Source organism: Canis lupus, chromosome 5 (genome assembly GCF_048164855.1).
Source record: "Canis lupus baileyi chromosome 5, mCanLup2.hap1, whole genome shotgun sequence".
Taxonomy (NCBI): Eukaryota; Metazoa; Chordata; class Mammalia; order Carnivora; family Canidae; genus Canis; species Canis lupus.
In genome coordinates this window covers 23,323,341-23,346,399 of record NC_132842.1, presented here as the reverse complement: position 1 = coordinate 23,346,399, position 23,059 = coordinate 23,323,341, and the positions used below count along the sequence as shown (strand labels likewise).

The following is a 23,059-nucleotide window of genomic DNA, read 5'->3' as shown; positions in this document are numbered from 1 at the left end:
TTTTATTTTGGAGGGGGAGAGGCTGGTAGTCATCAGTCCTCTTATGCCTGGTGCTCTGTCCCAAGGTATGGCATCACAGTGACCCTGGATTCCACTGGTGAAGGCCATCGGAGTCCATGGAAGATGGGGACAGGATGGGAAAGAACGGGTTGGCAAGTGGCTCTCCATGGAAAGAAAGGTATACTCCCATAACTAAGCCCGTTTAAGCAAGCTAAAAAAAGAAAAAAAAAAAAAGCCGAAATGACAGTCCTCTACCTTAAAAAAATTTAGTAAGGCAGCAAAGGCTCTTTGGGAATAATTAAGAGCAGCTTGTGTGCATTTTAAAGCACCTAGTCCCTCAAGAGTTGGCTGATCCCACTGGGAAGGGTAAGGTCTTGCAGACCAGGGTTTTTGCAGGTTCCAGGAGGGAGGCCACCCGCCTGCCGCTGGGACCTCAGGTGTGAGCTCCAGGCTTTCCTGGCTGGAAGGGTCTCAGAGTGATGTGGCCAGGCGGGCACTGGACCAGGGGTGGGCAGGCTGCTTTTCAAGTCAGGCTGCAGCTGAGGACACTTGTGCTCCTACGGACAGGACCGCAGCCAGGGGAGGCCGGAGACTGCCCCACTTCAGCCAGACTGTCTGCTGGAGGGGTTGGGGCTGGGCGGCCATCCCCACAGCTGGGGCCCTGCTGGACTTCGGGGAGTTCTCCCTCCGGCTCTTGCTGGAGCAGTTTTGTTGCTACACCAATGTTCCTTCCCAGAAAGGGGGAGGAGCGGATGTTTCCTAGAGGTGAGGACTTCAACTCTAGGATTTCTGTCCTTCCAAAAGGACTGGTCCTATTTAAAACTTTTTTTTTTTTTTAATCTCCTCTTCCTTAGATTCTGAAGTGGGCAGATCAGTTTGGGGAGCTGTGAGTTTAGAAGAGGTAGGGGGAGCCAAGGGAAAAAAAAAAAAAAATCACACTTGGCCTCAGCAGCCTGCTCTAATCCAAGCTTTCTTACCGGACTCTTCCCACCCCCAGCAGGGCTAGTTCTCCCAGATATTCACGTGCGTACTTCTGCCCAGTCACCATCCTGTATCACAATGGTCTTTTATACCCCCCCCCCCCCGAAGGTCTTCTCTACCTGACTACAAGCCTCCTGAAGGTACTTTCTTGCACCCAGCACCACGCCCAAGACATGTCAGGCACTCAACAATGGTCTGTTGAGAGAGTGAAGAGCTTTATGAGGTAAGTACTATGGCAACTGAAGCTCAGAGAGGCTAAGTCACTTTCTAAAAGTCACACAGGTGATAAATGATGGGAACTGGGATCTGAATCCTTATCTGTCTGCTCAAAATCCAGGCAAGGCCCACACAATGTTCTTCACAATGTGAAGAACCCCAGGGCTTGGACCTAGACATGTGATTGCAAGTAGATCTCTCAACTGTAAGGGATATGGCAACAGGGAAGTGGCAGTGAGGGCCACCCCGAGAGCCACAACCTAGGAACCGCAGCCCTTCCCCCTCTGGCAGCCCTGTCTGAGCTAAACTGTAGTCCACAGTCAACAGGCCCAAGCTGGAATTTGCCAGACTGGAGTGATTCCCACAACTCTTTCTGCCCACACGCTGCCTAAAATCTGCTTGAGCCTCGCTGTGAGGCTCAGCATGGGACCGGTTGCCCCCTCCCACAGGCACCCACATGGAGCCCCAAGGAGCCTGAGGGCCTCATGACACTGTTCTGGCTGTGCCAGCATTTGGTGTTCAACAGGCTCACACTTTCAGGAAGGTGAGGTTAGCCTGGGTTTCCCCTTAGAATCATGCTCATTAAAAAAAAACCCAAATCTTACAGAGCTCCTTAAGTATCGCATGGCTCAGCAAAACAAGCTGTTAAGTTCTCTCCAAGAAAAGAAGGTTACAGGAGTCAACAAACAGGGTTTCCCAGCATAATGCTTCCTGCTCATGAAAGAAAAGGCATCCAGACTTGCCATCACTGCTCCACGGCCCACAGGATTCCTGCTATGCACTCCTGATGGCCAATTACTGTTAGCTTTTTGGGTCCTTTTGGTCCAAGAGACAAAAAAATAAAATTAAGGGATGGCCCAGATGGAAGGAATTTCTTATGCTTTTCTTCTTTCCATCAACAAACACAAGCTGTGAAAAGCTCTGGTGCCTCCCCCTCCTCCCTTCCTCTTGCTTATAAAGGGCTCAGGCTCAGTGTGGAATCTTCAAACCCTTCCTTACAGGAACTACATACATATCCTGATGTCGATGAGGCCACTGCACACAAGCACATGAAGACATCCCCACAACTGGCAGTGGGCACAACAAGCTAATACTTGGCTCTGCTTTTATTTATTGAGCAGCTATTTATGAAGCATCTACCATATATCAGGCGTGGTGCTAGGCAGCACACATATGGTACTGGGAAGAAAAAAAAAAGAAAGATCTCTACATTATTCTGAGGGGGGAGGTGGACAAATCAATAAAACTATGCAGTAAGGAAGTCAGAAAAAAACAGGTTCCAAGGACAAAGGCAATAGGACAGGGGTTGCCACTGTTAATAAGGTGGTTGGGGAATGCTCACTGGAGCCACAATGGAATCTTTTCAGAAGGAAACAGAGGGCAGAGATAAACCTTATGAGAAAGTGTGACAAATGCAAAGGCCCAAGACACCACTTGTGCGTGTGTGTGTGTTTGCTACATTAATGCAGAAGACAGGGAAGGAAACGTTAGAAGACAATGGAATATTCTTCAGCCATCAAGAGGAATGCAGTCCTAATTCATGCTAAAACATGGATGACCCTTGAAAACACTCTTCTAAGTGGAAGAAGCCAGACTCAAAGGATACAGATTCTAGGATTCTACTCACATGAAGTGTCTAGGAGAGGTGAATCCACATAGACAGAAGGTAGGTTCAGAGTGCCTCGCTCGGGCTTAGGGATGAAAGGGGAGTGACCAAGAGCTCCCTGTGGCTTTTCTACACTTTGGGCTGGTAAATCCTAGATTGAGTCAATCACGAATCACAAGATGCTCTTTGGTTAAAACTTCCTAAAGTTAACTACCTAAAAGGAGCCAGCAGTTTAAGATAAAGGCTCGCTGATCCCTGAAGGCATCCCCTCTCTCCATAAGAGGCACCCCCAAGCCCTGTCGGAGGGTTCTCCGACCAGGGCCCTCCTCTTGGACCTGCTGGTGGCCTCTGCGGATGACACCTGATCTCTCCCTGCCTGGCAGCTCTGGGCTGTCAGGGGGAAGGCATCTCGGAGCAGTGTTCTCTTCCCCTGTTGCATGACCTGTAGCCTTCACGGATTGGCTGGTGAGAAATCTGCTCAGTGAGCTGCATTTTATGGTTTTCCAAGCCGCACAGCTGCAAGCATAAAGTCAATGATGTACTTAAACATATACATGTGTGCAGGCACGCAGGGGCAATTCCTTCAGATGGGGCTCCTAACACCTCCCACAGCCAGGACTCGGTTTTGGTTTCCAGTGTAATAAGAGGCCTGGAGAGATGGGCATCCAGAGCCCCTCTGGCTCTTTGCCCTCCCGATAAAAGGCAGGAATAGAACATTCGGCACAAGGAGGCTGAATCTGTTCTGGTCAGGGGGAGTCCACGGGCCACATCTGATGCTAGCATATACTTTCTAGAATGATGATAGGGACCCCTGAGGAGACTTGTAAAGCCCCATGGAGCCATCAAGAACACCTGCTGGCAATGCTAGAAAGGCCTGGGTGGTCGGATACTCCAAGATTTCACCGGCTGGGGCTCTCTGGAGTCACCCCACTTTTTGGGTCAACACAGGTTTGTGATGAGCTGTGTGCTCTCTGGGGGTGACAAGACCACAGCAGAACCATGGCTCAGGATATGGAAGTGGAAGAAGCACTGGCTGAAGCTTTGAAACGATCTTTCTCATGAGGAGGACTGGTAAACAGACCACCCAGTGGTGGAAGCTAAGAGAAGGGTCAAGAGCAGTCTCAATAGGCTAGCCCGAGTCCCGGTCTGCTGTGATAACCCTGGTTGGTCTGATGTCACGATGCGATTGCTCACCAGTGTCCTCATTCATCATCTGAAGTTCCTGGTCTTGATATTAAAATCCTATGGTCACCAAAATACAAATACTCTGTGATCCCACTTAGATGAAGTTCCCAGAGTGGTCAAACTCATGGAAATGCAAAGTAGAAGAGGGGGTCCCAGGTGTTGGAGGGTGGGTTGTTGTCAAAGGGGACAGACTTTCAGTCTTGCACGGCATGGAAGTTCTGGAGATTGGTTGACGATGTGGATATACTTAAAACAATGAACTGGAGAAGTAGAAAGTTTCCATTGATAAAGTCTATGTGTATTTTTATTACAATTAACAAATTTAAAAAAGTTTTAAAGCCTTATAGCTTAAATGACTCTGGTATTCCTCATCTTCAATTGAGGCATAAAATATTTAGGGACACCTGGGTGGCTCAATGGGTTAAGCATCTGCCTTCGGCTCAGGTTGGGATCCCAGAGTCCTAGGATCAAACCCCAAGCGGGCTCCCTGCTCAGCGGGGTGTCTGTGTCTCCCTCTGCCCCTGCTGTACTTGCATGTGTGCTCTCTCTCTCTCTCTCTCAAATAAATAAATAAAATCTAAAAAAAAAAAAAAAAAAGCCAAAACACCAAACAGAAAGGTGGAAACTGGGGGAGATGTCAGGGGGAGAGAGACGTGCTGTGAGCTTCCCCTACCTGGGAAGTGAAGTGGAGGGTCCCTTCTGCAAGCCTACTGAAAGAGAGCTCACTAGGGTCAGCAGGAGAGCTTGATGGGTGCTTCCTGAAGTTTGGGCAACCAAAACCTCCTGCCCGGCTCCTACCTGCTCAAGAAATCAAAACAATGAGAAGCACGCTGGCCAGGTGAGGGGGGGAAGGGAGGAGATGTCACTTTAAGCCAAGCTTGGAGCTTTGGTGGTTGTTAGAAACGATTAGACGCTCTAATTACTTAATGAAGTTAATTCTGCTACTCAAAGTGACCATGAGACTTTGTATTTATTACTTGGAAGTGATCAGACAAGTCCCAGGCCTGCCCCTGTTTTTATCTAGGGAAGAGCACATTTTTAACAAACAGTGTGAGATAAAAGATATTTGCCTTTTGAGAGTCCCAGGTGATCAGTGTTCTTGTTAGACTAGCAAAGCCCTGGGTTTTAAGCTGGAGAAACCAAGTCTGTTGGTAAGTCACTATTGGCTCATGGTTCCTTTTGAAGTGGCTGGGGCTACTGGACACTCCTCTGTGGAGGTCTGGGATCCAACCACAGCGTTTGGTTTTGACTTGCTTCTTCAAACTGCATCCAAGGTCAGTGGGGCTCCCCGAGTAGTGGGAATCTGTTTCTGTGACTTATTTAAAGATGGTCAGTCTCCAGGGGGCTGCTGGCCTGTCTGGTTGGGTGTTTGTGTGTTATAAATAGCCAGGGTTGTGTTGGACTCCTACTCTCCACACCATCAATGTGGGTGTTTATATGGCCTCCCTCGTGCTGTCACATGTGCCCGTCTGCGTCAGGAGGACAAGAAGCCTGAGACCAGGCACTACTGTGGGAAGTGGCTGAGCCCTGGGAGACCTCACGTTTCCCAAAAGGGACAGGTCCTTTCTAGCTTTATGATGAGCTTGCCCCTTGTTTCATTCTCTTTAACTGTCTCTAGTCTCTTAATTCTCCTCACCTCAAGAGTCCCGATTGTCTATATTAGCTGCTTCGCCGATGAGGAATCAGTGGCCCAGAGAAGTGACTCGTCTTGCAGCACTGGAGCTAGGACTCAGGTGTCTTGACCATCAGGCCAGCTATCTTCCTGCTACAAATAATGGTAGGGGGTGGGAGCAAAAGCATGGCACACCCAAAGGATTATGCCAGGCCTGGAGGTTAACCTCCCAAAACCAGTCCCCCTGGGACCATTTGGGTGGGATCTTTAGGACAGAGTGCACCCATGTCCAAGGGGTACCTCCAAACAGATCACCCCAGGAGAGATTTGGATCTGTCTCTCCTAAAGGAATCATCACATTCTCCTCCTTCTGTAGCCCTGCAGAGAAACTGCTCTCCTGTGACAGCTTGTTTTAAAGGACAATCCACCTGGATGGGGTAATGCTTTCATTTTCTGCTTTTGGACATCATCTTCTTCAAGAGTGACAGTCTGACACCGGCATGAGTGTTGTGGGACAGTTTCCATGAGAATGCAACAAGAGACAAGCTGGTGTCCTTGAAGCTTTGGATAAGTCAGGACTAGGCTCCCACATGGCCTTCACAGGGACTTGTGGGAACAGAGGGACCATGGGTTCCCAGATCCAATAACCAAAAAAAAAAAAAAAATTAGTCCTCTTAACAAAGAGGTATTGTTTGCTCTTCGTGGCAATTCTGTCTCTCAAGCTCAGTGTAAAAGAAACTAACAATATTTGCTATGTCAAGAGCAACATCATTTTGAGAGCGAAAATAAAACTCGGAGATGTAAACATTCAAGATGGGGAAAATCAGACTGTGTCTCGTGGTGTAGAGTCTCCATTTCACAGACATAAAAAGAGAGGCACACAGGGTAAATAGGTCATCATGACTTTTCTGAATATGTTGGAAATTGAGTTAACAGCACCAAAATTCCTCTTTGGTTGAGATTCTGAGATTTTCTTTGGGCTGATGGCTTACAAACTCTTTTTTTTTTTTTTTTTTCTTTAAAGCATAACTGCCCAAGGAGGGAGTTTGACTTTAACTTAGACTAGACTATCTTCACAATACCCGTCTGTGGAGCAGTTGTCCTCATGCTGTACGGTGTATCCGAATCCCCTTGAGGGCTTGTGGAAACAGAGTGCCCAGGCCCACCTTCTTAGTATCTGAATCTGCACGGCTCAGGTGGGGACGTGGGGTGTGCACTTCTCACGTGTTCCTGGGTGGATGCTGCAGGCCCGCGGCCACACTCTGAGAACCACGGCTGTGAAAGCTACAGCACCCTACTGATGCCTCTGCCTTTGGGACTGGAGGACTCATCCCCTCTTTGGGAATCGTCCTCCACGGTAGGGAGCCACCTTGCCCAAGGTCATGACCCCCTCCCTGTGGGTCACCTGCATTAGCGGTGGGTTGCCCCGAGGGATTAGGCTCAGCCCTTGGTCTCACGGTGATGGCTCCGATGGCCCCTTGTGAGCTATAGAGCTTGGTCCAAGATTGCATCATAGCTCAGCCTCCCTCTCTGCATGTTCCTGCTTCCTTCCCCTTCCCCTTTGGCCTTAATCCCAGGGTACTTTCTGCCTGTCAATCCGGTTCTGACGCTCCTCTCAGGGAGCCCAGGGATGTGCCATGTCTTGTAGGGAGGGTCACTTAAATGTCACCTCCTTAGACCACTCCTGACCATCCACCCTCTCCTTTACTCTTCCTTACTGACTTGCTGTCTTCTAGAATTGCATACTCTTGACACCGTATGCTGTAGGCTGACTTCATGTTATCATCTGACTGTCTTCCCTACCGGGTTGTATGCTCTGTGAGAGCAGGGTCCTCTCTTGTTCCCTAGAGCAATGCCTGGCCCACGACGGGCAGTTCTCAAGTGGGGACTATTTTACTGGAAGGGATTTCAAAGTCAACACCCTCTGCTGAAGTTCTAAAGCCCCAGCACAGTGCCTTCTGGTGACTGGTGTTCATGTACAGGAGGAGAGATTGGGATTCCCAACCCAGAGAGAGTTCAGCTATGCCTAGCATTGGTGCTCTGGGAACAGGACATCTCGTATTGATGTTTTGGGAAGGGTGCCTCTACTTCCTTAGAAGACAACTGCTTTTTCTCCCCTTTCTCTTGGGGAGTTCAGATGGCAGACTCTGGTAACTCTGTATGGCTCTCACTCCCACCCCCACCCCCCATTACCCCTCCGGCAGGCCCCTCTCAGTGACCTGTGGCCAGAGTCTGTTACCTACAGTCCCCTGCTCCCTTCTGGGTCTGCTCCACACGGAGGGAGATCTGTGAACCGGTGGCAACCGGAGGAGGTCCTCTGATCCAACACTGTGAAGGTACAAAGGCTGCAAAATGCTAAGAATGCTAAATGCATGAAGTGGGGTGTGGTGTCCAAGAGGGGACACAGTGGGATGAGGGAGGCACCCACCCAGGGCCTGCTGAGGCACAGGGCTCAGCAACCCGAAAATGAGTCAAGTGCATCCAAACAGAAGTTGAAACATAAGATCGGCAGTGCACTTAATGGATGCTTAATGCTGAATAATTGAAGCAGGCTAGCTCCCCTGGGAGTCAGTTCACAGTTAATGGAATATTTCCTGTAAATATTATTTTCTCTTCCTGTCTCATCATCAAAAATCTTTACTAATCTGAGGAGGTGACAGTAATGCATCAATTCCCTGAGCTAATGCCCCTGCTTCTGAAATACTCTCAGGAACTGTAGGAAGCTACACTGGCTGCTCAGGGACAGGGGCAGACCATTTACTCTGGTTCTTTCTCCTAATGTCTCAGAGGGGACCCCACAGTGCTCCTAATTGTGCATCTAAGTATACATAAAAGTGCCCCTAATTGCATATCAAATAAATAAGTAAATGCTGTCTGCTGAATGCGTAACAAGGAGCCCATTGCCATTGCTCCCCAGTGGGCGGATTTCATCAGATGCGGGCTGGCCGGTGGACTGCAGCCATAAGTGATGATGAGCAGATATTGAACATCCCTTGCGGAGTGGGCTCTGGAGCCATGTGTCTCGTGCTGTTTGTCCTCTAATGCTAACAGTCCCAGATACAGCCCGCAGGATGGATTACTCACACCTTCCTGGCGCCCCATTCAGAAAGACTTTTCTCTTGTAATTTATGATGGTCTCTGATGGTTCCATGGCTGGGGTGCCCGTGGGTCTGAAGAGCACAAACTACAGCAGCATGGCAGAGAAGCAGCTCTGCGTGGCACCAGGGCAGGGTGGGGAGCGGAGTCCTGAGTGTGGGACAGCCTGGTGTCCCACCACCTCTGTTCCTCATGCTTCTAGGAAGGGACAGATTGTCCCACACATGTGGCTTTCAGACTCTCTCAGCTTTGCTCTCAGGGATGCAAAGTCCTCCTCAAAAATAGAGAACCCTTCCTATGTGACGGATTTCACCCGGCCTATTCATCTCTGCCCCGTGTGACCCCAGTTCTGAGAGAGGTAATAACCAATGCCTCCTCAAGATCATTTAATTTTCATTCAGATGTTCTCAAGGAAGAAAGAGGAAAAACACTTGCTCGTAGCAGCACAACTGCCTGACACCCATGGGACAGTGGATCCGCGGCACATTACCAATAACCCCTTTACACAGGGTTTACAGGCTGGCATCTAGCCTGTTTTTGGTGGCTTAGGTCTCTTTGCTTGGCTGTAAATGCAAACTAAGATGAAGCTTGACATTGAGTGCAAGTGCCTAAATGCCAATATGACCATGTTTCCTTATTCCCTGAGGTCAAGAGGACAGTAACTTCTGAAATCAAGAACCTCTTACTCAGGCAGGCCCCTTGCTATGCGTGCACACGCACATGTGCTAAAATGGACATGGCAGAGAGGAGAAGATGGGTAAGATCATCTCTGCAGCTGCAAGACTTTCTGACCACGGTAACCCTCCTTCCCCTCCTCTCACCAGCCCCAAAGCTACATAGTCAGATGCACGGACCCTGCTGTTCCTGTATGTGCATGCCAGGTTCTCGACTGTGCCCACAAACTGTCAAACCAACATGTGGGAAGAGAGGCGAGCTGAGATGGCCAGAGGGATATTTCCAAGGGTCACACTGTAATTTAGTTTGGACATCCTGGAGTTCAGGAGTGGGGAGGCAGGCATAGGGTGGGAGGGAACACACCCCTGGGGAAAAGGGAGAAGCAGAAGGGTCTATGGAGAGGTGGTGGTGGGATATTTAGGAGCTTGTAGCAAATTTGGATACCTAGCCTTGGATACTGTTTGGGGTGCTCCCTGATTTTTTCAAAATCGCTCATAAATATAAGCAAGGGCCCATGTTCTGGGATACATGAATGTATTGTAGATTTCTATTTTTTAAAAAAAGATTTTATTTATTTGAGAGAGAAAGGGTGAGCGCAAGAGAGTACAAGTCAGGGGAGGAGCAGAAGGAAAGGGAGAAGACTCCCTGCTGAGCAGGGAGCCCGATGTGGGGCTTCATCCCAGGACCCTGGGATCATGACCTGAGCTGAAGTCAGATGCTTAACTACTGGGACACCTGGGAGCCCCTGTAGATTTCTATTTTGATTTAATTTGATGTGTGGATTTTTAAGTTTTTGGTGGGCTATTCTTCTGCACATGCAGTTCTAAAATACTTCTGGGGGCACCTGGGTGGCACAGGTGGTTGAGCCTCCAACCCTTGGCTTTGACTCAAGCGGTGATTTCGGGGTCCTGGGATCAAGCCCCGAGCTGAGTCGGGGGGCGGGGTCTGAGCTCAGCAGGGAGTCTGCTGTAGGTTCCCCCCCTCTGCCCCTCCCCGCTGCTCACGTGTGCACTCTCTCAAAATAAATAACATCTTAAAAACAATTTTTAAAAATACCTCTGAAGTTGGCCTTGAGCTTCTGAACATACACAAAAGCCAAAACACCGTTCTCAGGTGTCCTCACGTGTCTCGCTGCTCCTGACACGTGTGCCCTGAGGACCTGGACACGGCTCTTCTTCTGGCAAACAGCGGCACCTTGTATTTGGGGTTGTGCTTCTATAAGCTGGAGCCCATTTGTTTAGAAGGTTCAGGCAGCAGGGAGGAGCGTGTGAGCAGGAGGGGAGGTCAATGTTCTCTCTCCACTCCACCTGTCACGTCCTCCGTGTTTTACTCCATGTCTCCAAAGCCACCAGGCCTTCAGAGTGATGATTAAGCAATTTAGGGTAGACTCTGTGACCAGAATGGCGAAGTACACCCAACCGTGAGCTAGGGGTCCTGCCCATTTCTGGACAGCGATCAGCTATCCATACCCCCACCCCCTCTTTTGGGGGGCTCATATGGAAACACTTGAGTGGATTCTCACAGGTGGCTTCTGAGTACCCCTGGCTGTGCTGCTGGTTTGCTGCTGCATAGCAGAGGATGCCCGCAGGCCCCCGGAAGGAAAGGCAGCAGGCTCACCCTGTCACTGCCTCTACTTGGACGCTGGCTCTCAGGATCGTGCGCCAGGGACGGCTGCTGTAACTGGGGCAGAGTGTCAGGCAGGGCCTCTGCTGGGGCTGGAGGTACAGCTGCTGCTGCAGAAGCGCGTCCAGGTGCGCAGAGCTGGGCGCCACTCCCGGTTCCCGAGCCCCGGTGGGGCCCGTGGGTGGAGCCCCGAGCGAGTAGCAGCAGAGTGGCCCCCCACCCCTGCGCCCCACGAGCTGGCCCAGCCTCGGGGCACTGCGGCTCCCCCCTCCGCAGATGCAGATGCACTTGCGGAGCCTGGCTGGCCCTGCCGGGTTCGGAAAGGGAGCACAGATGGCCCCGCCGGTCCTAACTCCAGCTGCACGTGGGAAGTGACCGGCCCGAGACGGGGGTGAGCTGGAGCCGGGTGGCTGTGGCACCTACACGTTCCAACAGTTTCATGCGAGTTTCCAATATTCAACGCAGACTAAGAAGCGGCGGCCCGGGGCACGGGCGAGGGGCTTCGGGCACTTTATGCACAGTGATCTGCGGGCATTAGCGTGCGCCTCCTTGCACACACAGCTCGGGAGCCAGGAGTGCACCCTGCATTCCCAGCGACTCACAAAACAGATGGCTCCTTCCCGAAGGTCCTGATTTTGGGGGAGGGAAGAAGGAACAGGCTCCCTGCCGTGTTCCCACCACTGGGCCTGCACCCTGGCTTGGGTTCGTGTCTGGTTTTCCTGAAGGTCCCACCCCATGACGTCTCTGCAGGCGCAGACAACCCTCAGGCTAATGAAACTCAGGCACCTCTCCCTCAGACCTGTTTTTGTTTTTTAAGATTTTATTTATTTATTCATGAGAGACAGAGAGAGAGGGGAGGGGGCAGAGACACAGGCAGAGGGAGAAGCAGGCTCCATGCAGGGAGCCCGACGTGGGACTCGATCCTGGGACTCCAGGATCACGCCCTGGGCTGAAGGCAGGTGCTAAACCGCTGAGCCACCCAGGCATCCCACAAAGGCCTGTTCTTATTTCACCTTCAGAATGTACATTAATTTCTTTTCTTTTTTTTTTTTTTTGTACATTAATTTCTTAAAGAGGGCTCCCCAAATTACATCAGGGTCAGGGCCGTGCCACCGGGTCCCCCTCTGTCCCACAGTCAATGTCATGGTGGGGAACCCAGATGAAGTCTGCTCACAGCTACTGGAAATTCCTCTGGTGTGCCAAGTGTCTCTCCCTCCCCGCTGTCTGTTCAGCTCTGGTTCAGTTATGCTTTGGAAATTCTTCACACCCTGGAGCTCCAACTGAATGCCCAGCTGCTTACCTGTCACAGCAACCCCGGTGTCCCATTACTCCTCAAACTCCTGGTTCTAAACTTCCCTGCTTTGCCTTCTCCCGTGTCCCACGCTGGGAGCCATTCCAGATTCCCCTGCTCCGACTGCCACCCTGTCGCCCCACACAACCGATCAACCTCACCTACCTTCTAAACATCACTCCTGTGTCCCCTCTCCACCCCTACTACTGACACCCTGCATCCCCGCCAGTTCTGGCCTATGACACTACTGTAATTATGTCCCGGTATGCAAGTTCTGTCCTCTATTTCTCCGGCTCATCCTCCACATGCTGCCAGAGGGATGCTTCCAGAACAGTGAGGCTCTGATGCAGCCCCTGCTTCATGGTGGCTCTCGCTGCCTCAAAGCTGAAACCCCCCTTCACAGAGCCTTGAGGCCCCAGCCTCGTCAGCCTCCTCTGGCAGGCCTCTCCGCCCCTGGGTGTCAGCCTGGGGGCTGTGTGCTTCTGCACCCGGCATGCTGCTCTCCTTCACAGGGCTTCCACGCATGCCCACACGCCCGCCCACCCTGTTCCTCTGCCTGCAAAATTTCATTCCTCCTCAGGCCTAGTTGTGGATTCTCCCTTAATTCTCTACCGACCCTCACACAGACCTCTCTTAGAGCCCTTGGGGACACTGATGCAATTATCATACACTTCACTCCTTGAGGGCCTGGCTGGGTCTTGGGGACATGACGTAGCTTATGTACTTTCTCACCCTCCGCTCTGCTTGGCACATAACAAATATGCAATAAATATTTTCCTGAATGCGCGACTGCACGGTCATTTTGGTGGCTTGGTTGCCCCTCGATTAGTAACAGGCTCAGGAATCTCAACTACTGGGGTGCCTGGGTGGCACAGTTGGTTAAGTGTCTGCCTTCAGCTCAGGTCATGATCTCAGGGTCCTGGGATCTAGCCCTATATCCGGCTCCTGGCTCAGTGGGGAGTCTGCTTCTCCCTCTGCTCACACTGCCCCCCACCCAACCCAGTAACTACTTCCTTAGAGGCCACAGAAACATCAGTTATTTTACATAACAACACGGTCTGAGTACAGCCAATGCCCTGAATAAATATCCTGACCTTTTAACATTTTTATTTTGCTGACCTGGATGAGCTCAACAAATGAGAGTAAATCCCCTCAGTCAATGGCCAATTATCCACACCTTTGGCTTCGTGCTGTTCTGGATCCTGACGCCTGTCACAGAGTCCTGCAGGAACAGTGACAGCTTACAGAGCCCCTGTGATGGGATGGGTCGCACCCTGCAGTTTTCTGTCTATGGGGTGCTATCTCATTAATTCATTCTGCAATCTTCCTTAGTACCTCAATTAGAGAAGTGAAGCCAGCTTAAACTTATTAATAAATGAAACTGAACGCTGATGAATACTGTTAGCATGTCTTTCTGACATCCAGAGGGAGAGCAGAATTCTACTGCTGCATTTTAACAAACTGCCCAGTGGCGACTATGCACGTCTGCCTTGGTCTTCCACCAATGTGGGCAGTCAGGCACTGGAGGGATTAGAACCAGGATTTTGTGAGAGGATCTAAGAGGGTTCTTGGGTCTTGTCAGCTGGAAAAAAGGCCAGGCAGGTTGCAAAGAGAGGAGACTGGATGTCAAAAGAAGGAGAGAGGGAAGGGATCATGCAAGAAAAAAAAAAAAAAAAAAAGCACAGAAACAAAGGTCATGTGGGCACATGGCAGAGGGAAAACTGGAAGAAAGAGTACGGAAGAAGCACAGACCCTGGGACTGAGAAAAACACAGAGGAGACAATGCAGGGTCTGATGAAGGTCTTGCAGCGTGTAAGTGGAACCTGGAGAGGATATAGCCACCGAACAATGTGCCCCTGGACAGCCAGGTCCCTGCTGAATTGTTCCCAAGGGAGAATGCCCCCCTCACTTGCTCAGGATCTTTTCTTTGTACCCAACTGACTTACTGATCAATGGGAGTGCAAATCCTCCCCAGCAAAGGGCCATTTCTCCCCTTATCATTTTAAAAAAGAAGCTGGCTTTAGGGCTGATGTGAAGCCAAGGAGAGCCTTTGATCAGCTCAGATCTGTAGCCTGGATTTCCATCCTGTTCATGGACAGAGAAGCTTGGAAAGCCATCCAGAATGACATAATGGGCCAATATTGCTTTCTCTCTCCTAAAGCAACTGTGGTTTTGATAGACTTTTAATATGTATTTCAGGGCTCGAACTCCATTATTCTCTGCCAGAGGATCTGAATGACAGCTCTAGCCCAGAGATATTTTTCCATTATAATTTTTCAATTTGTTCTGGTCTGAAAAATGTGTGTAAATGAAAACAGAATTCGAGCACTGTGCTCCCCTTCAAACATTCTGTTTTGTGTTTGCGATGACACTGCAGACCCTGCTCTGCTTCCCTTTCTTTTTGGCAAATGACCTTATTTTTTCCAGATTTCTGACCACTTCTAATATGCCATAAAATATTTACCTGATTTGCAGGAATGCCTTGTATTCTTCTTTATTTTTCACCCTGTTTTGACCTACAATTTCTTCTTTTAGCTCCCCACCACCAAAACCAAAACCAAAACCCCCCCAAAAACTAAAGAAGCACACCAGAATGCTCTGGGAAAGCTCAGATTGGCCTCAGAGCTGAAGAGAGACATTCTCTCCCTTTTGCAAGTGGATGGAGCCCCCACCCTCCCCAGCCAGGAAATCGAGGAACAGGACAGTCTCTCAAAGCCCTTTTGCCCATCTGCTTTGGGAGAGCTGGGCCAGTCTCCTTATCTTAAATAATTATAACAGCTCAGATCTCCCGAGTGACCAGGAGAAAAAATATTTACCTGGGAACTCAGACTGGATTACCATGGAGTAATTTGTATACATTCAAATTAGCAGGTGACGGCTGAGCCCGGAGGCTGCACAATGTAACATTTCTACTCACTTCTCTCTGACAGCCAGACGCCCACAAAGGAGAGCCTGCTTACCTTCCTCGGCTTCACTTTATCGTGGTAGTCATACTGGAAGATTCCTTTGTAGCTCAGTCCCAGCCACCATGGTATCCCCTGCTTGTCCTAGGGCATGGAAAGGAGTATGGGTAAATACAGAGCCAGAGAACACATACAGGAACCTAGGGAAGGCCTCCTGGCTCTCGTGATGACAGAGGAAAATGCAAATCCCTTGAAATGGATGGAGTCCACCTTTCTACTTTCCACCTTAATGGATGTGCCCTATCAGCAGATGATGCTCAGTTATGTGAACAGGTGCCATGGAACATGCCCTGGGATGGGGACCCAGCTCTGCTCCCAACCAGCAGCACACTGTGGTCCTTCCCCCTCTTTGAGTAAGTAGAGAATTCTTTGTCTCCTTCTAAGATTTCAGGTTTCACCACAACAGAAAAATCTGAGAGCATTCTAATGAAATGACCTTCTGAGCAGAGAAGGTATCATCGACTATCACAGCTTAGAAGGGACCATGGAGAAGGTGACTCCTCTAAAAATCTTTTTTTTAAGTTGGTGGTTTTTCAAAGAGAAGTCTGAGGTTCACAACAAAATGGAGAAGGAAGTACAGAGATTTCCCACACACTCCTGCCTCCATACCTGCAGAGTCTCCCCCACTATCAACATCCCCACCAGAGGGGAACATTTGTTATAACTTGATGAACCTACATTGATCCATCATGATCACCCACAGTCCAGAGGTTACATTAGGGTTCATTCTTGGTGTGGAATACTCCATGAGAATGGACAAATGTACAATGATATGTATCCACCATTATAACATCAAACAGAGTAGTTTACTGTCCTGAAAATACTGTGTTCCACCTATTTACCCCTTCTTCTCCCTGTCCTAAGTTCTGGCCCATAGTTTTACCTCTTCCAGAATGTCATATAGTTGGAATCATATAGTATGTAGACTTTTCAGCTTGGCTTCTTTCACTCAGTAACATGCATTTAAGATTCCTCCGATTTCAAAGACAAAGAAATCAAAGCAAAGGGTTGGTTCTGTTATACTCAGGGCCTACCCCATCCCTCCAGCAGGTCAATGGCAGTGCAGGGTGGGCAGATGCCACCATGTGGTCCTGCTCATTTTAAGAGATCCGTTGGACTGTGTGACTCCCACTGTCAGACAAAAGTAGCAAAATCGAAGCCTAGACCTTCTGAGATCTGAATTAGAAGAAACACCAAGTCCCTCTCTTTATTCCTTCAACAGAGACCTCTTGCCACCAGATTGTAAACTGTGATCCGACATTCAGGTAGGAGGACTCTGAGCTGTTCTAAAGCTCCTGGATGCTAGGAGCCAAGTGGGCATATGAAGCAGCCATTCCCTAGATTTGTCCTAGTTGCCACACCTATGAATAACCCAGTATAACCCATGGTAGATTCTTAACAACTCAAAACAGGCTTCATGCTTTTCAAATACTCGTATGAGTTATTTCAATGTAAACACAATGATAAAGAAGACTGGCAAGAAAATACACTTTGAATTTTTAGAAAAGTTTCAGGGTATGTGATTTCCTACACATTTTTTTAAAGGTATAAATCCTCTATCTCTGGAAAGCGCCTGTGTGTCCTGCAACAGTTTCAGAGAACAGCACAGGGGATTCAATACCACCGCAGCTTCGGGTTGCCCAGGTAAGGGTGGTCGCCACCCCACAGAACATGGCATCTGTGAAATCACGAGGCCACTGACTGGTGAGGCTGGATCTGGTTGGTTTGGGCTGGCTTGGCTTCCTGTGCTCTTTCTCCAAATAAGTAGGAGAGCAACTGCTTAAGCCTGGAGATTCCAAGAGCCAAACATGCACTTACTTCTGACACTCTGAAAATCACAGGGTATGCTTCTGCTCTCATGAATGGCAGAAGAGCATGTTTCTCAAGTTGCACTGGAGGGCAGAAAGCATATTCATCAGAGGCCACCCTTTTGTCAAGCTCTGGGGCTGACAAAGAGATGGGACGACACAGGTTTATACAAGTAAAAGGCTGGATGAAGTCTCCGGCCCAAAATTTCCACTTTGTCTATATAGTCTGATATCTACCTTGATGGTCTTCCAACACCTAGGAGACTTTTGTGGGGGTAGCAAATTTCGTAAGCTCTATTTTAAGTATGAGCAATGGAGGTGAGATCAAATTATGAACAAACAGTGAATGAAAGCACCTAGTCCAGGCAAGTCCTTGTTCACTTTCTAGAATGCAGACCCCTTTGCCATATGGCCCCACAGAATATTTCCACAACGGAGCGACAGACTCACTGGCTGATTTCTATGAAATGCCTCTTGTAACAATGTCAGGAACTACTGTTGGATCCTTACGTTTCTTTATGGTAACAAGATGGTGAAGTGGAAATGGACTCTAGGAAATGGACTCAGCTATGTGTGGAACCCTGGCAGCCAGTGCTGTGGATGTTCAACCCCATGTCACAGACTGTCCAATTTCCTCTTGGGGGTTGACTGCCCAATGAATTCGCTGGGCACATGACAGCGTGTGGCCTCTCAGGTTGGGGTTCTCCTTCATGGATTCATCTCCCTCATGGGGAGGGGAGGGGGCTCAAAAGGAAAGGTGACACTCCTGATAAGACCTCCAGCTTAAGCCTGAGAACTTCTGGGCAGGAATGGTGGTGACAGTTCTGTGAGTTTCATGAATGATGGTGAAGAGGGATTATGGCCTCCCTTGGTTGGAAGAGCTTTGGTAGGACATCAGGAAGGATTTAACAGTTTCAGGCTTTATGAGAGATCCTGAGCTGAGCTGCTGGGTCGGACTGGCGTCCCTGCATATGCCTCATATCTGGGCTCCATGAATAGAGTTCTGACATTTGTTCCTATCATGGAAGTATACCTCAATGACCCAGTTCAATGCTCAGTAACATTTATTTAGTAAATATCTACTGAGCATCTTCAATGTGTCAGGTGCCACACTGGGTTTCAGGAATAAGTAACAGGATGCAACACACAGTCTTGGCCATCCGAAGGCTGCAGGTTAGTGGAAGACAGAGGCAACTGAACATGTACCAAGGACATGCAAAGTGTTGTGTAGGCTGCCACGAGCGACACAAAGATAAATGAAACATGGAGCATGTTCTAGCCCAAAGGAATTAAAAATACAGCTGGATGGAACCTTGTGGAAAGAAACTGGCCAAAGAGCAAGAGAACCTCAGGTTGGCTGGTGGAACCATCTTGCATTCACGAGGGTTTTCTGCACTTTTTGGCTGGACTTTAGGTAATGACTTAAACTCTGCATGTTGTGGTAAACTAAGGGAGGAAAAGTATCCTTTCTCATCACAGATAAGGGCACACCAGCACATCCTTGTCTATTATTTCAAGGAAGGGATCCCAGACATGGGCATTACGGATAAAATTAAAGAGAGTTTGGAAATAGAGTCTGTGTTCCATAGGACTGAACATCACAATATTTAAAAAGACAAGATCTGTCTCCTTAAACAGCCATGTACTTAATCTGTCAGCCGCTAATGCCAGTCCTTCTCCAAAACTGCCTATGTGGCATCTGACCACCAAGAAAAACATTGCTGATTCTGCTTAAAGTTTTTGTTCTCTGCAATTCATTGCATTTAGATGGAATCTGCGGTCCCGACCTCCCAAGATTCTTCTGAGTATAAAAGGAAGTAGTGATTTATTGTACCCACTTTACATGAGGAAACGTGAGTTTTGAAGAGAAACTGCATCAAGTCCTCCCACAAGGGGGAAGCTCCAGAACTTCAACTTCCCCTAGGACACAGTCATCCTGACCAAGTCCTCCACCCTGCCCACTGCCAGTCCGCCCACCAGATCTTCAGTAAGACTGAAAAGGAAAAAAGTGAGAGGTGCTTGTGGGTTGTTTTGGGTTTTGTTTTTAGGGCAGGCTTGGCACTTACCTTCACCGCATAATAGTGAACTCCGTAGGTCGGAAGAGACTCCACAATGCTCATGTAGCTGGGAAGACAGCACAGGTGCACGCACACACAGACACACACACACACACAAGGGTGGTTATTCGGCAGAACTGGAATCATATACATATTTGTGTGTGCATGTGCATGACAAAGCTCTTGGGGGGATTACTGACTTGAAAATGAAACGGAACCATCCCCCTGTGGAGATATGTCCATCCAGCTGTTCAGAACTGAACAGCCCTGACACATGCTACATGCACACACACACACACACAGCCTCACGGGAGCTGGGAGGGGACCACTTACTTTACAATTGCTTGACCTCTGGTCTGGCCATTCAGTTTCTTATAGTGCTCAATTACTCGATCCTCGCTAGAATTATAAGACAAAGATTCTGTTACATATAGTCCCTGGGTCACCACCCAGCACCCTGCTAATGGAGATACTTCCTCTGAGCCTGAGCAATCTTAAGAGAAGCTCCAAGGAGCTGATAGCTCTCTTAGAAATGATTTGCCCTGAGTGGTACTTCTGAACTCAGCCTAAGTGATGTGCCTCGGGCTACAGATTTCCTTGGGGTCCGCTCCTTGCAGGAAATGCTATGAGGGGAGGGGAGGAAGCAGCAGTGAGCATGTGTCTCACTGGAGAGGGACACAGAATGAAGGGGGAGGAAAACCGCTGGCTGAACATCGGGGTGATGCTTTGGCTGGAACGCCCACATGTCTTCCTCACCCTCCTCATCTCCTGAACCCTGTGCGCACAGGACCTCACACAGGAGGGCAGGCGTTGACCTCAACAGAATGCCCAGGGCTTCCCTAGTGTGAATTAGTGGTCAGGGTTGAGGGCTTCCAGTGAGGATGGGAAAGTTCTGGAATTTGGGCCTGGCTAATCCAAACCACGAGATAATCAGAGGCCCAGAGAAGCACTGGGAAACACCATGCCAGCTACTAGAAGTGAGATGAGAACTCCTTGATGTCTTGAAATCTTACTCCTAAAACAAGAGACTAGCTTGCGCCTTGGGGGACACTGGCCAGCCAGCCAGACCCCGCTTTGACAGAGCAGGGGGCATGAAGGGACTCTGAGAAGTGACTCTGGTGCCCAGGGAGCTATGGCTGCTACCTTTGGAAGCACAGAAGTAACAAGGAGAGCCAGAGGGGAAGCACATCCCACCTGCTGAGAAGTCAAGTCCGAAAGACTTGGACTCTGTGATCTGGTCATTATGTATTTATTTGGTATCTGAGGTGATCTAAAGCCTATTCTTGCCTTTTTTTTTTTTCCAAAGGAAAAAAAGGGGGCAGCCTGGGTAGCTCAGCGGTCTAGCGCCACCTTTGGCCCAGGACGTGATCCTGGAGACCCAGGATCGAGTCCCATGTTGGGCTCCCTACATGGAGCCTGCTTCTCCCTCTGCCTGTGTCTCTGTCTCTCTGTTTCTCATGAATGAATAAATAAAATCTTAAAAAAAAGAAAGGCCATTTCTAGAGATAATGTCTCCTGTATGTTCACTAACTACTACTTGGGGGTAATTTATTGATTTTCCCAATTATTATCTTACTATTGAATGGCTCCCTCTTCATTTTAGTATTCTGAAATCTGGGGTATGTACAATCATCTGACTCTTCCCAAGCGAGCATCTTTACGCTCAGAACGGAAACTGGCTAGCCCCAAGGAGCCCTTCTCTGGTTGGAGAGTCATTTGGGTGGGGTCTGAACACTTTGTGTTCAGAAAGGGGCAGATGCAGATCTATTTCTCCTCGGCTCCCAGGCAACCTGGGACGCTCTGCACAGAGTGTGAGAAAGCCCTCTCCCGAGAGCATTCTCCAGGAGCATGCTGCCTGGGGAGAGCACCACCTCACCAGACCTTTGGAGATCTGTTGGGACATTTGCAGGGTTCCTCTTCTAGCTTGCACGTCTCCCACTCACATGCTTTGGCATGTTTCCTACCACAGGATCTAGCATTTTGTGAGGTCAACTCTTGGATCCAGGGGCAAGCAGCTCAGTGTGGATGTGAGCCGATGGGAGGGAGGATCCCTGGGCTGGGCTGGGGAGATAAAAATCAATGTTGTGCCGTAGCTGCGAACACACTGGAGGCTCCGACCAACACCCTGCGTAAATCAGAAGCACCACAGGCAGCTGTTTCTCAGTGCCCGACAGCTGCAGGGCTCTGCTACCACCACGGCTCCCAGGATCTCCTGCTGCCCGGGGCCAACGGTGAGGCTACAATATCTAGCTTCTCCTTCTTCAGCTTTTCTCTCTCTCTTTCTTTTTTTTTTTTTTTAAGACTATTTATTTATTTATTTATTTATTTATTTATTTATTTATTTATTTATGATAGACACACAGACAGAGAGAGAGAGAGGCAGAGACACAGGAGGAGGGAGAAGCAGGCTCCATGCTGGGAGCCCGACGTGGGACTCGATCCCAGGACTCCAGGATTGCACCCTGGGCCAAAGGCAGGCACTAAACCGCTGAGCCACCCAGGGATCCCCTCTCCTTCTTCAGCTTCTCCCAAATCTTTGGGCCCAATTGAAACACCGTGGGCCCATCCTATGATCACCTGCCATACTCACCGAGAAGCCATTCTGCCCCCATCTCTCCCCCCACTTCCTCTGGAATTTACAGATGTGCTCAAGTGCACTGAGCTTTGCAGAGTTTCCCAGCGACCCCAGATCTGTGGCAGGAACTCAATGGAATAACTATAAAAAATGCACCAGCCAGAGCAAATAGAACTCTAAAACACTAACTGGAAGACACCGCGTCACATGAAGGGAAAAGACAGCGGTTAAGGCTGACTAGGCTTCGCTAGTCTTTCAGTGAGATCATCTCTCTGCAGGCCAGGGGCCCAGGAAATGCATGGGGGATCAAGAGGAAACATGGGGATGGTGACATGGTTTCCTGTCTTAGAGGAGCCATCACCAGCCGGGGGCAGTGATTCTGGAGTAAAGGTAGATGTCCCTGCATAGCTGGCGTGGGTGCTGTGAGGGTGGGGGGTGTCCAGCATTTGCAAGGTAGGCCCTCGGGAGAATCCAGGTCAGGGCCCTCATATGGCTCTGTTCTGTGGCCCTGAACACATAATTCTAACCTCTGCCTCAGATGCCTGCCAATTGGGAAACCCCGAGGAGTAAGTCCAAGCTTGTTACACGCTGAGGGAAAAGCAGCAGAAAGGATTACTGCATGATTACTCAGCATTCCTATGCACCTTTCACTACTTGCTAATTGCATTATGTGACTTCTTCCGCTCTTAATTAGAGTCTGGATTCGGTTGGTATGGTTAATTCCATTTTATAGATGGGAAATTGAGGCAGCAGAGAAGTAAGTCAAGTAAGTCAAGCTTCCTGAGCTGTCATTACCCCATGTTCAGAAACGTGGCTGGGATTCTAAAACCCACTGCTTTGCTCTCTAGGCTGTAATGCCTTTCCTGACTAGCGTGGATGGGCTGCCTACGGCCTTTTCTGGCCTGAAGGCCATCTGCCTCGTCTGTGAAGGCCAGCGCGAGCAGGAGAGCCTCGAAGAACTGCAAATATATATATATATATATATAAAGAACTGCAAATATGTGTCCTCCATTCAGGGATAATCAGGGCTGTGGGCAGCTCGATAGAGATTGTGAGGTCAGGGCCAGTGAAGATCTCCTCCACCAACAAGGGGTGATGGTAAATCTCAGAGATGTGTGACGATACCAAGGCCAACAGAAGTCCATGAACATGCTTGGTCTGCCAGCTTTGTCTCCAGTCTCTGAAGCATGAGCAGCATTTATCCCTTCCTGAAATCTTTGCTTTTTTTTTTTTTTAAAGAAAACCAAATAAGTAGATTAGGAGAGGAGGGTCAACTACAGCTAGCCAAGCACAGTGGAATAAGGTGATTTTTAGCAATAAGTCAACAGGATGGTCCATGCTACTGGCTTGTCTGGGCTGTGGAGCTGGAAG

General features: G+C 49.2%; 1 protein-coding gene and 1 long non-coding RNA gene across 19 annotated transcripts in view; one reads left to right on the top strand and one right to left on the bottom strand.

Moving 5' to 3' along the window:
* FRMD4A (FERM domain containing 4A) overlaps nucleotides 1-23,059 on the bottom strand; it is a 739,423-nt gene that overhangs the window by 74,099 nt on the left and 642,265 nt on the right. For all 17 annotated transcript variants that reach the window (XM_072825741.1, XM_072825735.1, XM_072825738.1 and 14 more), the window contains 3 exons: nucleotides 19,447-19,512; nucleotides 19,123-19,180; nucleotides 15,246-15,332 (listed from right to left, as the gene is read on the bottom strand). In XM_072825741.1, coding sequence (XP_072681842.1) covers nucleotides 15,246-15,332; nucleotides 19,123-19,180; nucleotides 19,447-19,512 — 211 coding nt within the window. The remainder of the gene's footprint in view (nucleotides 1-15,245; nucleotides 15,333-19,122; nucleotides 19,181-19,446; nucleotides 19,513-23,059) is intronic.
* Nucleotides 15-8,610, top strand: LOC140633357 (uncharacterized). Of its 2 annotated transcripts, none has more exons than XR_012030972.1 (4): nucleotides 15-178; nucleotides 1,090-1,204; nucleotides 2,199-5,765; nucleotides 5,977-8,610. It is a non-coding gene; the product is annotated as an uncharacterized lncRNA (long non-coding RNA). The 2 variants fall into 2 exon arrangements; XR_012030973.1 differs by lacking the exon at nucleotides 5,977-8,610 and having other exon boundaries at nucleotides 23-178; nucleotides 2,199-2,863; nucleotides 3,752-4,585.